The sequence below is a fragment of the Ctenocephalides felis genome, unplaced genomic scaffold, assembly GCF_003426905.1.
Source record: "Ctenocephalides felis isolate EL2017-DRISC unplaced genomic scaffold, ASM342690v1 CF-g0.4_SCAFFOLD_01492, whole genome shotgun sequence".
Classification (NCBI taxonomy): domain Eukaryota; kingdom Metazoa; phylum Arthropoda; class Insecta; order Siphonaptera; family Pulicidae; genus Ctenocephalides; species Ctenocephalides felis.
The window spans coordinates 35111332-35127829 of NW_020537646.1; the positions used below are offsets into that span (position 1 = coordinate 35111332).

The 16498-nt window shown below is 27.0% G+C and overlaps 1 protein-coding gene across 1 annotated transcript in view; it reads left to right on the forward strand.

Moving 5' to 3' along the window:
• Window positions 1-13068, forward strand: part of LOC113370539 (scavenger receptor class B member 1-like) — a 132296-nt gene extending 119228 nt beyond the window's left edge. Inside the window, exons 5-11 of the mRNA XM_026611217.1 lie at window positions 2995-3133; window positions 4493-4696; window positions 9023-9278; window positions 10547-10687; window positions 10775-10893; window positions 11344-11469; window positions 12701-13068. Of these exons, the coding sequence (XP_026467002.1) occupies window positions 2995-3133; window positions 4493-4696; window positions 9023-9278; window positions 10547-10687; window positions 10775-10893; window positions 11344-11469; window positions 12701-13030 (1315 nt within the window). The 3' untranslated portion in view covers window positions 13031-13068. The remainder of the gene's footprint in view (window positions 1-2994; window positions 3134-4492; window positions 4697-9022; window positions 9279-10546; window positions 10688-10774; window positions 10894-11343; window positions 11470-12700) is intronic.
• Window positions 13069-16498: the final 3430 nt, after the last annotated feature.

A 16498-nucleotide genomic window follows, 5' to 3' on the forward strand; every position in this document is an offset into this window, starting at 1 on the left:
ATGATCATTAGACATATGCACATCAAATTATCTGATATTTTATAGAGATTTTAACAATAAGTATAAATTTTGTCTACATTCCTATGGGTTCCGTACCAATGTTTGTCCGTTAGACGACGACGCGGCGCTTACGCGCTTTGACATTTCGTCCCTATGCAGTTAAAGCAGTACGATTGCTTTGAAAAGAAGTTCAGAATTTCCAAAATATGTCAAAATAAAGAAAACATTTTTTTTGCAAGATAAAAGTAATTTTTTGTCAAATTTATAGTTTCTCAAAAATCTAATTTTTTCGAAGCATAATTTTTTCAAAAATGTTAATCGTTTTTAAAAAAATTATAATAATAATTGGTACGGGAAGTTCCAGCAATTTGCCTTAAGGCACTATGACTATGCCATGCGCCCCACTAGTTGTCACATTTATACCATTTGTATACTCTATATTTTAAAACTTATAGTTTTTAATAACAGAATCATTATAAATGTACTGATGTAAAATGTCTAATGAAGAATAATACCCAAGGACAGACTTATGTATCAATCCACCATTATGTAGTATACATTTTATATATTAAAATATACCTTTTTTAATTGAATTAATCACAATATCTACGGGTAAAATGTCCAAATGAAAAGTTGTCAAAATGTTATGTATAGACAGACAGACAAACAGATGGAAGATTTATTTCAGCATATAAATTACAATTGATTCATGTACTATAATTTATAATCTGAGTTTTTCTACCCGATATTTAATTAAATACATGTTTTCGAAATGAATTAAAATATTCGATATCAGATCATTTATTTATCTAATTCTTCCGATTACTTTCAAAATTCTATTCAGATGTTTAATCCGGATGCATATAGAAATCGCGTTTTGGCACTTTACATTCTAATCAATATTCGTATTTCGAGTTTAATTTCATCTTAATTATAATTGAGTTGGAATATTTTAAATATATAAATTATGTTAATATAGTAGTAGATATTATTTTACTTTCTATTTATACGTTTGTTAATTAGTTAATTAGTCACTCTCTTCAATAGTATTGAATTATTCAAAATGGGAAAAGTATAAGATCTGTACAACATCTGCTAATTTTGGTTAAACATTATATTTGTAGGTGTATATATACAGCTTATTGTTAAGAGATTGCATGTTAAGTATTCCAAATTTCTTTGTTTAATTTGATTACTCGCTCGTCTTTCCGTGATTTTTTTGTTAAAAGCTCTGATCATGCAACGAGAGTTTCTTGGTTCAATACCCACTTCTGATTACCAGATATCAAATAGTAGTAGTAAGGGATTTTACTTGAAAATATAGATCTAAAATAAGTTTACAAGTGAAAATAGTCTTTCTTCGGCATTATGATAATATGAAATATATATCATCATTATACATAAAATTTCATTCAATTTAAAAACATGTATTGCCCTATATAATGTTACATCGAGTTTTAAACGCATATTTTTCACTATATTAGCACTAAGGGTGCTTCACTATATGAAATAGCATGTTAAGGATGTTAGAAGAGTTTTGTAGTCTCAGGTATTACACTTTTTTGTAAATTAGATGATTAAATTCAATTCAAATATATTTTATTTCATTATGTAGGGTATGATATAATATAATTAAGTACATATATTTTTTACCTCATGAATTATATATGCTGTTACAATAGATCTTACATACGGCATGTATATATCGAATATATGGTATGTATTATATGAACATTCTAATAATAAAATATATCAAATAGGGATAGATTTACTCCTAAAAAGCTATGTAGTTAAGTAGTATCATCAACTATTGCAATGATACTACTAGCTACTAATAATAAAACTTTTAATAAGTTCCTGACAGTTAAAAGTCAGGAACTTGGTGTTGCCTGGTCAAAAATGCACTCCTTCATGCATTCCATTTATGAGTACAATTTCTAAAAAATTATATCTATTTCTGTCTGAAAAATCTTCGATATAAAATTCTATTTCAACTATAAACAGAATGACAAAACTTCCGTTGTAATGTAATTTGTTACTGATTTGATGACCTTACGCAAAACCGATCATAAAGATCTTTACCATAGCCTTGTATTTCGGAGTACATATTCATTACAGTACAAATTTAATTTACATTTTATTTCCTAGAAACGATATCATTTCAATAAAAACAACAATATGTAGTACTTTTCCAAGCATATTACAAATTCTCTGATCAAGTGTTCAGCTGTCTTTCAAGTATGAATTTGATTTATCTATTAATTAAACATAAAGGTAACAACATCTAATTTAAACAATAATTTTCTATAAATATTCGATAAATTTGCATAAACGCTGCAAGTGAAGTAAATAGGATGTGCAATATGTGACTATGATATTAATCATTATCAATAATGTGCTAACATTGAATAAACAACCTAGCTATCCTTAAAGCCAAAGAAATAGAAATTTACATGATTAAATAATTATTTCAATAATAATCATTCATCCCAAGGCTTTGTATAATATAATCAATTAAACAACCGAATTGATTTATTGGCTTCCAACTATAGTAATCCTAGAAGTGGAATATTAAATGTTGGTAAAATGTTTCTATTAGATAATAGCTTGAAATATAAAACAATTGAAATATGCACTTAGATTAATTTATTTTGGATAATTACAAAATACTGTGAAAATTTAAATATTATTAATTTCCGAATTGTTTACCTAAACGATTTTAAACGGCTTTACTTCTCGAAGACGCTTTCGTTCTGCCATTTTAATATAACTTCACCTATTTTTCTATCAATTATTGTAGAATAAAATTGTAAAATCATATTTACTAAAATGTAATCAAAGTTTTTGATTTATTATCTTATTAGGTTCAAAGATAATAATTATTGAAGTTTTATATTCATTATTTTTGAAACTCCTGTCTAAACTGTTAAAAAAAGAACATAATTTCTAAATAAGTGATGAATATGTAATTAATTGCTTTATTATTATTTTCAGGGAGGATATGGAGAAAGTTAACATTAAATTCCATGACAACTATACTGTAACTTATCAACATAATAAAATTTTGAAATTCGTGCCAGAACTGTCGATAGACCCTAACACGAGGGTCCTAGTGCCAAATATTCCTCTGCTGGTAAGAATCATATTAATTAACAATTAACATTTCATTTAAAAAATTATTGTAAAAATCTAATTTTAGTTATATATTTTTTCTTGGATTGACATTAAAGAGTTAGATATTTAATTTTTGGTTTCAAAAATGAATCATATTTTATAGTAATGTAATAGTAATTTCTCTGTAGATTTAATTCCAATTTATTTTTAATGCAATCCACGAGTAATAATAAATTTGCTATGTTTTTATTAAATATTTTTTGTCAATTTTAGTTCATGTTATGGTAGCAATTCCAATATTTATTATTTTTTGTTCAAAATAATTATTTTTTCATTTTAAAATTTAATATTGTAATCATTTATAATTATAATTATATGTTCATATTACTAATAATGGGATTAACCCTTTCGCTACGACGGTGTTTTCAGCCAACCGCCCAAGTATTTGTTACACAAAATATAAGTTTTTCTAATTATTATTAACAAAAATGTATTTAAGAATAATTCACACTTTTAAAAACTAAAAACACAATGACAAATAGGATTTTTGATAGAATAGGAAACACTGGGTGTCATATATAGACGATGCTTTACTGACAGGGTTAACTAATGTTCAAGTTATATGGTACCACGATATGATGTTAAAAAACTAATTTGGACATATATATACGCTGGGGTTCTCAGCGCCCACATGCCATTTTTTCTCTAGCCTTTCATTATTAAACTCTGCTACTTCATGTTGTATTATTTAAATTTGATTTTTCATTATTTAAAACATTCAAAATTGTATCGGAAACTTCTGCAAATTGATATTACTGGCCCAATTATATGTGTCTTTACTTCACATCTTGTATCAGACTGTTGTTTTAAAGTTAAATTTTTAACGTATTTTAAAAGCATTGTCCAAAAATTAGTAAGTGATGCAAAGAAATCATATATTTTTTAAATAATATTGAAAAGACTATATTATAAATTTCATATTCAAATGTCGTGTTTACGCCCCCTAAAGCGTGCGCCCGCATTTTTCGCATGCATCGCATTCAAAGTAGGGCCGGCCCTGTTAATAATCAAATATGTTATATGATAAATAAATTCCTAATCTACTGAATAATTCTGCCAAAAAATATATTTTTCAGTAATAAAAAAGAATGTTATAGTTTTCTTGTTTCTGATACAATTTCAGAAACTGATTATCAGTTTCTGTTTACAATTAGTGACATGAAACCAAAGACTTGAGCATTGAACCAACTATGCAGTTGTATTAGAAAACGACTTTATTAGCCACATTTTTTATGTTTTATGATAATTTAATTAAATCAACTAAAATATATGTTATTTTAGTAATTATGATGTTAATTATATGATTATTTTCGAACAGACGTTGACCACGCAGAGCAACTACCTCGGTTATTTCCTGCAGAAAGCGATATCGCTCGCGTTACTTCTTGCGAAATCGGAACCGTTTGTCAGCGTGACGGCAGACGAGTTGGTTTTCGGATATGATGACACGTTGGTCACGTTGGCCCATCGATTTTATCCGAAACACAAGAGGCCCATGAGCAAGATGGGCCTTCTCATTGGGGTAAGTAAATAGTAAATAGAAAATAATAATTGATCATTACATATGATAGAGAAAATTACCGAATCTTTCACCTCCAAAATCAGTGATAATGTCTTAAACTGCATCTATTTAAAAACATATCAATTTTTTTACAACTTGCAATAAGCACTTTCCGAAGTAGTTTATGCATTTCGAAAAAATCATATTTGCTAATTTTATGTTAAATCTGCGTTTCAAGTATTTTTGAATCGTATGATATCAAATTTAGAAAATATATATGTGTGTGTGTATGTGAGCCTATTTTTGACCTTTGGTCGACATTTTCTCAAAAACGGCTATATTTTATTGCATTATGTGGGTGTGTTACAATATGATTGAGTACATATTTTCCTACCTTATTATATATTCCCAACATTTGTTTCTATTGCGATAAATAAATATAATTGAGATAACAAGATGTACATGTAACAAAAAAGAACAAGAAAAACGGCTGGAGCGGTTTCAAAAATTTGAAAGCCGATGTATCTTGATAAAGACTATAGTTGGTCAGTTTTCTGCAATGATCGGCGAAGCCTTTTCTTTGTAATTATCAGAAAAGCGTAAAGTTTTTTGTACACGTTTCTTAGATCACAATCTTAAATCAATTTTAAAAATTCAAAAACTGTTTGAAAGATATTGGTTGGGAATCGCGTTGATTAAATTTTGTTAGAGATCGGCTGGATCGTTTTTTCGAAATTAGATGTTGAATAAAGATTTTGACGAGTTAGATTCATACTAAAATATGCGATAATCGGTTAAATTATAATATAAAAATATCAACCTTTAGAAGTTCGTGCCCAAGAGATTTTAATCAGAACCTATGCCGAAATATCTGTAAGTTCTGAAATATTTCGTAGGTTGCTACTGATTACAGTGAACGTCCACACTTAATAAAATACATTTTAAAACCAGAAAATAATGAAATGAAATGTGTTAAACAAATTAATTTGATTTACACAATTACATATACTATAAGTGCGTTTCAATGATATCAATTGAAAATCGTTTTTAATGAAAGCGAAAGCTTCATTTTCGAAATAAGCAATTGAATTTTAACTAAATAGCTAATTCTAATTCTTATTCGTATTCAAAGAAGTTCATTAAATTAAATTTAAATTTAAATTTATTTAAGTTATTTCTAAGAGTTTTTTATCACATTATCTTGAATATTTTGTCAGAGTGTTTTAAATAATTATATAAGTTGTGTGGCTCAATTGGTACATAAATTAATAAATTAGAAGTCAATCTGCTTGAAGGCAAGTTGCATTAACTTCCTGATATGTTTAAATAATCGACTTAATTAATAAGAATTGATATTTTGCAACTTGTCTATGCAGGAACAACTCGCGCAGTTTTGGGTGAACTTTAGGATCGTTAATCGATTTTTTGAAGAATTTTATTAATTTAGAATTTTCGTTTACGCAATGAACTGTATCACTAAGCCAAGTAACATTTAAAGAGCGTAAAAGATATTTCTTTGAACAATTATTTACGAAGATGTTGGAAATATTTACCAGAAACTAATCAGCATGATTCCCAACTGATATCTTTCAAATAGTTTTTAAATTTTCAAAATCAATTCACGATTTTTGGAGAAAACGTTAAACAAATAATTGACGACATTGGTGCCGAATGTTGACAACGGGGGTCATTGTGGAGTCACATCACACTTTTAAATATTAAATTTTTGCAATCAGAGCAGTTGTTTCTGATAAAACCTTAAATTACACACACATTTCTTTTTCAAGTGTAAAATGACTTGAAATATTAAGGAAACATAAAATTACCAAGGATAGTTCTGGCCCAAATAGGCATACTTCAATCGAAAAGTTTTTTTTTTTAATTACAATATATATTACAACTGTTAAATAATTAACATCTAGCAATAATGATAAATAATAACAAAAATAAAAAGGAAGAAGTTAATAAGTAAACAAACAACAGCAGAATAATATGCCAATAAACAATTTTGTAATATCAGCAATATTACAGTAATTAATTATATACATGCATCATGAAATATTAGAGTAGCTTGAAAAATTTAATTAAATCAAACGACATTTATGCGTGTCAAAGAATTATTAACATCATTAAATTTTAATAAAACTAATAAAAATTAATTATAATGTTTACCTAGTTATTATGCATATAACTAAACGAATAAATAAATATAACCACTATTGATATATATCAATCTAAATCCATTGCGTTTAATAATTAATTTATTGATATAAGGCACTTCTCAAAGAATATATTTATCGACAGAACTGCGTTGACAAACAACAATTACGTGACATTAACATCATTGATCGGTCATAAAATAGATGATAATAAAACAATTAGCTACGTAATTACGATTCGCTAAATAATTACAATGTCATCGCGATATAAGAGCAAACTTTTTATCAACATCATCGTTTACGCGATTTATTTATGCTGGAATTATAACGACAAATAATATATATTCTTAGTAAAAGAGAAAAAAAACATTTTTTATAAATTCTGTCTGTAAGTACATAGTCCGAGAAACGTCATAATTTTTTTTCAACGTATTATTTTGCTATTAACAATAAGTGTATTATTATATAACTGTTTCGGTTTCGATAAATTCTTATATGTAAGCGAAGATTATGTGGGCGGATTATGAAATAGTCCAATGTTAAGAGAAGGCTATGTTGCGTAGCGTTTCTCATATAAAATGGTACTAAAAACTGTCAAAATACTAAGCATTTGCTGTGCGATCAGGCGTTTTATGCATAAAATGCAACTTCATTAATATGTTATTAAAGCACATCATGAAGATGGTGTTATGATAATATTCTTTTGTGCGTTTCTAGGTTAGGTTTTTTATCTAAAACGCTTGACTGCACAGCAACCACATAGCATTTTGGCAGTTTTCAGTACCATTTTGTGACATATACTTGTCATAATACTGGTCTATTTTAAGACAGAATCGCCATAGTTATGTCAGCAAAATCTAAATATGATAATAATTGATATCAAAAATGTCTTCATAAAAGCAAAAATCAGAACATCATTAGCAAATTCAGCAAATAATAAATCGGTGCTCTCAAGAGATTTATATTTTGAAATATCACTTCTACTTACTAAATGTAATGTAAACTACATAAATAAAGCAAATAACTTTTTAATTTAAATTTACATTTTTTTATTAATTTTTTTCGACTGCAAGAATTCTATAAGATAATGTGATGATGCCTCTCTTCATCGTCGCTTTTTCAGAATACAACCCTATGGTTGTCCTATCTATTTTAATGAATTGTATATTGGAAGGCTGATTATTTTTTATTCATTGCAGGAATTTTTGGAAGTGCTGTTTTCTCTAGGAAACATGCTATAATTATCAATATCTAAAATAATCAATACTGCTTGATGTCAGTTTTTTTTAAATAAAGTTTTGAGCTTGAGACTCGTGATTCAAATTATAATACACCGGCATTTAATTGCGGTTTTTTACATATGTTAGCTAATTTTTTATTGTACAGATCTTAATATTAATATTTTGGAAAAAATATAACGAAAGTTAAGAAAAGCTTATAGGGAATGTGCTTAATAATTATTGTTACTAATAAAACGATAATGTTAATCTCCATGTTTACTTTGCTGCTTTCACGCATGTCTCTGCTGATGTACTACAGGTTCAATAATTAAATTAGTATATATTATCTATCTTTTTTATTGCAATTTGGATCGTATTCTGACGTACAAATTACAAATTATCGTACAAATTATTATCATTTAATTTGAACCCATGCCAACACAGAATTAGAAGTTATTATTGTACACTTTTATGATTAGTTTAAGGCGGTTTAATAATTTTATTAGAATCAAAATCTGTAAGTTAAAATCACAAATTTATTTTATTTTATATATATATATATATATATATATATATATACTTGTTTTAATGGTTTTCGACAAAAAAATCAGTTTACTGAATGTTTTGTTATATCTAAATAAATTAAATGTTAGAACTTAGTTCAAACATCAACAACACTCATAATAAAAAAAGATTTTGCATAAGTTCAACTAAATAATATTAAATGTAATTAGTATAATACCCAAACGTATGTATCAATCCGCCATTATATTGTATATATATATATATATATATATATATATATATATATATATACATTTTATATATTGAAATATATCTTGTTTGAATTGAATTGAATCAAATGTAATTATAATAATCTTGAGTTTTAAATAATATATCACTTTTAAAAATGGTCATTATTTCTGTTTGTGACTATTAATACTAAGTTTGGATTTTCTTATTTCTAGCGTAATGGTACCCTAAACGAAGTTTCGACAATTCACACAGGCCATTCCGATATGAAAGAATTTGGCTTGTTAAACCGTTTAAATGGTTTGGACCACCTGCCTTATTGGGACTCATCCCCTTGCAGTGATGTCAGGGCTTCTGAGGGATCATTTTTTCCTCCAAGAGTTTATACTGGGGCCGATATTGTTCACGTGTATGACAAAGATCTTTGTCGTATATTGCCTCTGCAATACAGAGGACCAGTGGTAAAAGATGGTGAGTAGGATATTATTCATTATTATAACTGTTAGTTTTCAGTCATTTTGTTATTTTCATTAGTTGGTGAGTTTTATTCGTGGGTTTTCTCTAACAATTATTCGCTCTTATCAACTGATAGTATGCCAAAATAAAAGGTCGATGGTTGCAGATCTTATTTGTTTATATAAGGGGACGTCAATTAATCACTTGATCAATTTTTTAAGGATTTTTGGACCCCTCCTCCTTCTTGCTAATACGTAGTGATATTCAAAATTACCCCTCCTTGCTCATCAAACATCACGTGTATTTTTACTTACGAAGGAAAATTGTAATTTTTTTTTAAATATGTTTCGATTTTTTTTAAAAAAATTAGCTGAAGAATAGATACACGTGATACATTACTATAACTCTCTAACCCCCACGTGATTTTTTGTCAAAATTCCCCTCCCCCTAAAAACCTCACGTGAATGGACGCTCCAAAGTAGTAATATGAATTTTTAGCTATTTTTATATTTTTTTAAATAAATGTTCAAATTTATTCTATATTTTTCTAATCTATTTTATATTTTTTGAAAGTAATAAATATAAAATTATAAATTACTAACTATTAATCATTATGCATTGATTAGATAGTAAGATAGTTGATAAAATCTATCGCAAGTAATTCCTTAGTGAATGCGGTAGCATCCTTATGATTCTGAAAAGATTCAGTAATGCTTTAAAACTAGAATATCCTTCAATTCAAAATTTATTCATTAATGTAAGTATTAAACAAAAATAAGCAGTCACCCCAATGTCTTAGCAAACTAACTATACAATATCACATATCATCACAGATTAAATCATTACTCGAATTAGCAGAATAATTAAAGTTAGTTTATGTACGAATTATTTATATATGTATTCATAGTCATGTATTATTTATGCGTGTTTAGACTTACAATAGGTTTTAGTATCTACACTTATAAATGTTTTGCCATAATTGTTACATATCATAACTAAAAGGTTTACCAGTGGGTAACCTTTTAAGCATTCATTTTTACTATCTACAATCTAATTACTGAATGTCTCTTGAAGACAGATTGTAATTTATATTGAAATTTAAAAAAATGCAAGTATTAAAATATCCTATATTATTGAAGGTTCATGCGTTCAGCATTTTAAAATTGTATTTAATGTGTCGTCAAATTTGGCTTTCTCTGTTTTTAGAATATGATTAGGCATGGAGTATGATATTCTTCTAATTTAATTTCAATTATTTAATTTCAACAAACCAAAAATTTTAGGTTTGACAGCTGATCTCTACACGCCTCCAGATAATGTCTTTGGTGGAAATGAAACAAGTGCTCCAGATAATCAGTGTTTTTGCGATTCAAAGCACTATTGTCCACCTAAGGGTTTGCAGAACATCAGTCCTTGTCAGTATGGTAAGTTTATTTTATAGTTATCTCATTTCATTAAATATTATAATATATTAGGTATATTATTTAATATCTTTTTGTTTTACATTTTAGATGCACCTGTCTATATATCGTTCCCTCATTTCTATCAGGCTGATGAAACTTTTCTCAATGATGTTGAGGGTTTGAAGCCCGTGCAAGAAAAGCATGAAACATTTTTCAAAATTCAACCGGTATGTTCAAAATATAAATATAATTTAGTTTATCAAATATATATATATATATATATATATATATATATATGTGTGTGTGTGTGTGTGTGCGTGTGTGTGTGTGTGAATGTGTGTGTGTCTTGTGGAAAAATTACTACAGAAGCCAATTTTTTAATCAATCATAGATAGCTTGTTTCCATTAAAAATTGTTCGAGATTTTCATATTTTTACAATTATGTATGCAGTTTGTGAAAGGAATTGTTCAAATCACTCATTCAATAAAGTTTTATTTAACATTCTATTCAAAATGTACATCTGAACCATTCCCAAATGATATAGTCCCACATGCATAAAATCACTACATAATCACTAAAATCACAGGCTTTTGGAAGAATTCTTCTAGATATTACATGTATATATAAAAATTTATTTAAATAATATAATAATAATTTTTGTTTTTGATCTATTCAGAAACTTGGAGTGCCAGTCGAAGGAAAAGTTCGGGTGCAACTAAATTTGCGAGTCGAACAAGCTAAAAATGTAGCATCGGTCCATAAATTCCGAAGTATTATGTTTCCAGTCATGTGGTTAGAAGAGGTAAGCTTAATAGTAATTTAAACTGATGCATTTTTTTATATGATAGTTTTTAAATATCTAAGCAAATCATATTTGCCTTTTATATGTTGCCTCCTCTAAAACTAAGGTGTAGTAGTTTTTATTATTACATATTAATACTACTTGTCTTTTTTTATAAGTTGCCTGATGTTTTCAATATGTACATGTTCTGATGATATAACTTCAAACTGTTTATTTCGAAAATAAAATTTATTATTCAAAACCTTAAATATTTATATTCTTCCCTAAAAATTCCTTAAAAAGCGATTTTTTAAAGCCTCTGAGGCAGCTGCTAGGTTTTCCCCTTAATGAATTTTCATAATTGAATCACTTTTTGAAGGCCTGTGATATTTTTAAAAATTTATTAAGAACATGAACTCTATCACCTTGCAAAGTTTCATTAAAACTATGAAAAAAGTTTCAACTATTTATTACGAAAAAGCGGCTCGGGCTATTTTGACCAAATATTAACCAGCACGATTTACAAGTGATATCTTTCGAACAAGTTATGAAGTTTGCAGTTTTTGGTGAAAACTTTGACAAAAGATATTGTACCTTTCTATTAATCTCTACTAATTGTTTCTATTAATGCAATTTCTATTATTTGAAAAGAAACGGCTTTGCCGATCATCGCACAAAACTAATCATCGTAAGTAGTTACCGAGTTTCATCAAATGGCTATTAAATTTTTGAAATGGGTGCAGCTGCTTTTGAGAAAACGTTGAAAATTTTCATATTCTGATAAGTACATACACATGTTAGGAAATGCTTAATGGTGGTTTTCAAGGAGAAAAAAGAGGAAAGCGGAAGTTTTAGTTGGTATTATTATTGATCCCAACATGAATACCCCGAAAATCTAAGTCTAGCTACGTAGACGCTTTTTTCGCTATATAAAAAAGTACATACATTCAATAATTAACAATTTTCAAATTTCACATTTTCAGAAATTGCTTTAAAAACTTTTATAAAATTTAGAAGCTATACTAAATAGTCGAATCACATGTAACTAAGTTTTTCTGTTGTTTTTTTCGGATTACTAATTACTTTCAGAAAGTAAAATAAAAAAAATCAATTTTCAGAAAATCATAACTGTATGCTTATTTATCTATGACTGTATATAACACCTTAAAACGCAGAGAAAATATAAAAATAACAAAATTCGGAAAATTACTATAAATGTTTCCTTAAATTTAATATATTCTTCTCTTCCCAGGGTGTAGGCGAACTAACTCCCGGCATTCGACGTTGGATTTTACTAGCTACAGATGTGGCAGACGTGGCAGGTCCCTTACTGAACTACTCCTTAATCATCACCGGTTGCTTCTGTCTGATCTACGTTTTTGTGGTCACCTATCGAGGAGTAGTCGTCGAAACAATCGCCGTAGATCCTTTAGAAATCGTAGAGATGGGAAGAAGGAGTTTAAGACGGGGTTCAAAATTCATAGAGAATAGTCAACATAAGATTGCTTCATCTCTAAACAGAGGCGACAGCTACACATTGCTCAGTTCCAATGGAGGAATAAATGGTGACGATGATAATTGAAGGTTGAATGATGGAATGATGGAATGATTGTATTATAGGGTAAAAGAGTGACTTTGCAGAATTATTTGTATACAGATAGGTTTAAAAATGAATTTAGTATAATATTAATAGATTATCAAATTGCGTAGTGAAATTTGAGTACTTCAAACAAACTAATCAGGTTTAGTGTAATTTACTTGACAATACGTATCCGGATTTTAACTTTTTTTTCAATGCAGCAAGTCGTATAAATATATATATATATATATATATATATATATATATATATAGCCATAAAATTCAGAGAGGATTAAGTAATATGATTATTAGGAATGATTGCAAGATATAAAATAATTAATATACATACATTATGCTGACGTCACACGATTCAGAATGACTTGAAACATCGAGAAAACATAAAATTAACAAAAAAATAGTAGTACTATAACTTATAAATGCTTGTTAGCTATATAGCTCAATTAGGTTTAAAAATTGGCATCTAAATTATTACACAAGAGAAACAATATTTGTTTGAATAATTGCAGATAACAATAATTATTAATTTAAAATTATCATTATTTCAAATAACAATATAATTTAACCGCTTTACCATATGTACTTCACATTACTTTATGCAATATTTGGTTTCTAGAAATTATTTACCAAAAAGTGATTTTGTATTACGTCAAGCACTTATTTGCTCTTATTTGTTTCTTGGTTATTAATAAGGTGACCATATTTTTTAAGTCAAATTCGTGACCTCGGGGGGGGGGGGGGCGTTGTTAGTGGTTTATATAACAAATGCTATCCAAAAATACAATAAAAAAAACAGTTTTTTTAAATGATTTATTTTTTTATTAAATTTTATTATTAGAAATGATTTCAAGATATAAAATATTCAATATGCACACATAATGTTGGTGTCAAACAATTCAGAATGACTTGAAACATCGAGAACACATAAAATTAACAAAATTAATAGTAGCACTATAACTTATAAATGCTTGTTAGCTATTTGGCTTAATTAGATTTGAAAATTGGCATCTTTATTATTACCCAAGAGAAACAATATTCAAATACTAATTCCGGATATCAATATAATTATTAATTTAAATTCATTATTATTACAAATAATAATATAATTCGAACGCATTATCATATGTTTTTCACATTACTTTATGCAACATTTGATTTCTAGAAATTGTTTTTCAAAAAGTAATTTTGTATTACGTCAAGCACTTATTTGCTCTTATTTGTTTCTTGGTTATTAATAAGGTGACCATATGTTTTAAGTCAAATTTGTGACCTCGGGGGGGGGGGGAGGGGCGTTGTTAGTAGTTTATATAACAAATGCTATCCAAGAATACAATAAAAAAAACAGTTTTTTTAAATGATTTATTTTTTTATTAAATTGCGGACTTCTAGTAAAAGCTTTATACTTTGACTATTATATGCAATACTTCTTTATCTATGATATTACATCTTATATTTTTCGATCTATATGATCTATTCAATTTTCTTCATAATTAATTTGAAACAATTAGCATCTGTTAGTTTGTTTCCTTAATTTTTGTTAATTTAACTGTTAATTTTCGTAAAACCGGGACATCCGGGACAAAAAATCAAAATCCGGGACAAATATTGCTTTAAAAAAAACCCGGGACATAAGATGGAAATCCGGGACTGTCCCGGCCAATCCGGGACGTATGGTCACCTTATTAATAATAGTAAACTTATTTGGAAGATAGTAGTATAACATAAAAACAAATAAATATTTTATACTATACAAATCGACAGTTGCAATAGAAGAAGTTAATGATTTTTAATGCAGAACAATTTTTTTTTATTATTTTTTAAAGCCTATCTATTATTGTTTTTTCTTTATCTTCGTAAACAATTAATATTTTTACTTATATTATTATTGTAATCGTAAAATTATAAATCTAATAACTACAATTTGATTTTTTTGACTTAAATAAATACAAATACTCTCATAAAATTAGAAAGAAGTAATATTTTAGGAGTTACTTTTCGTCAAGCTTGGATACACGATCTGATAATATTTGGTAGCCTATTAAGTGAATTTTAAGCTATATATTTCATAAAAAAATATTTTTTACCAATAATTCAAGCAACAACAAAAAGTTGCAATGCTAAATTTTACTATGAAGAATTTAACTTGAAAAACAGACGAAAATATGTGCAATTTATTCTGTACGTACCATATGTGAATTTATATTTTTAAATATTAGATAACGCATATTTATTTTTCCATACTTTTTTTAATGGTCACATAATATTTGTAGATATAATTTTTCTATTAACAGCAATGATAATTATATTTATAAGACGCAGTTATAAATATTTAAAATATTTATTTCAAATAAATTGCCATTCCATAAAAAATTAATTAGTTGCCAAAGTTCAAAGTAAGGTATAAAATGATTTTTTTATTTAGGTAAAGAAATTCTAATGTGAAATTAACTCATTAAATAATCAATTAGAATTGCTGCATAGAAAATTAGTTAAAATCATAAAAGAACCAAAATCATATTATCATATATATTATATTTAGACATACTAGAATAAGTAAAATATAGTTTGGTTGTACGTGAGCTGGTTTCTCAAAATGTTAATAAGACAATATTAAAATGTGACATATATTTAATAATAATAATTCATTATATAAGATTGGGCTAGGATAATACACACGTCTTGCCAAATTTTAATCTCGATATTTTTAAATAAATTTTAATTTTAGTTTTTAGAAATTAATTCAGGCCCATCAAGGTCTGTCCGAGGCTAGTTACCTAATTCGACCGAAATAGAAATTGGATAGAAGTAAATGTATAAGCAACTAACAAATATTGAAATAAAGAAAAAAATCATTCTACCAAGATGTTGTACGAACAGGTCTAAATAAGGTTAAACATAAAATATTTATGCACAAATTGACTAACTATATAATTAAAAGATCTATCCATGAGCATGAAATAAATTTGCAATAGTTTTTTTGGTTACATTTATAACTGCAAAATGTGAATGTTGAGTTTTCTTTAGACCTAAAGGGATTCGTGTTATTCAAAATTGCCTTAACAAGTAATTAATGTGCCTAAATTTACAAAGTGTAAATATAATATAGATTTGAGCAATATATTTTAAGTGTGTTTTGGATATATACTCAAACGGTTTATTATTATAGGATAGCATTTTAATGTATTTTTATATAATTTTTTTACATTTTTTGAATAAATATTTTAGCATACTTAATAATCATCATATGTGATATAACAATAATGTTGAAATATACAAAATTTTGTAATTTTAATATAATAATTAAATTGTGACAATAAATAATTAAAAGCTGAAATCGGTTTGGGCATTTCGGTTGTTGAATTGCATAAAAGTTTTAATACTTATAGCCCTGGCATATAAATTTATTATGCTAGATTTAATTTTATGCAAATGTTGTTTTGTAATCAAAAGTTT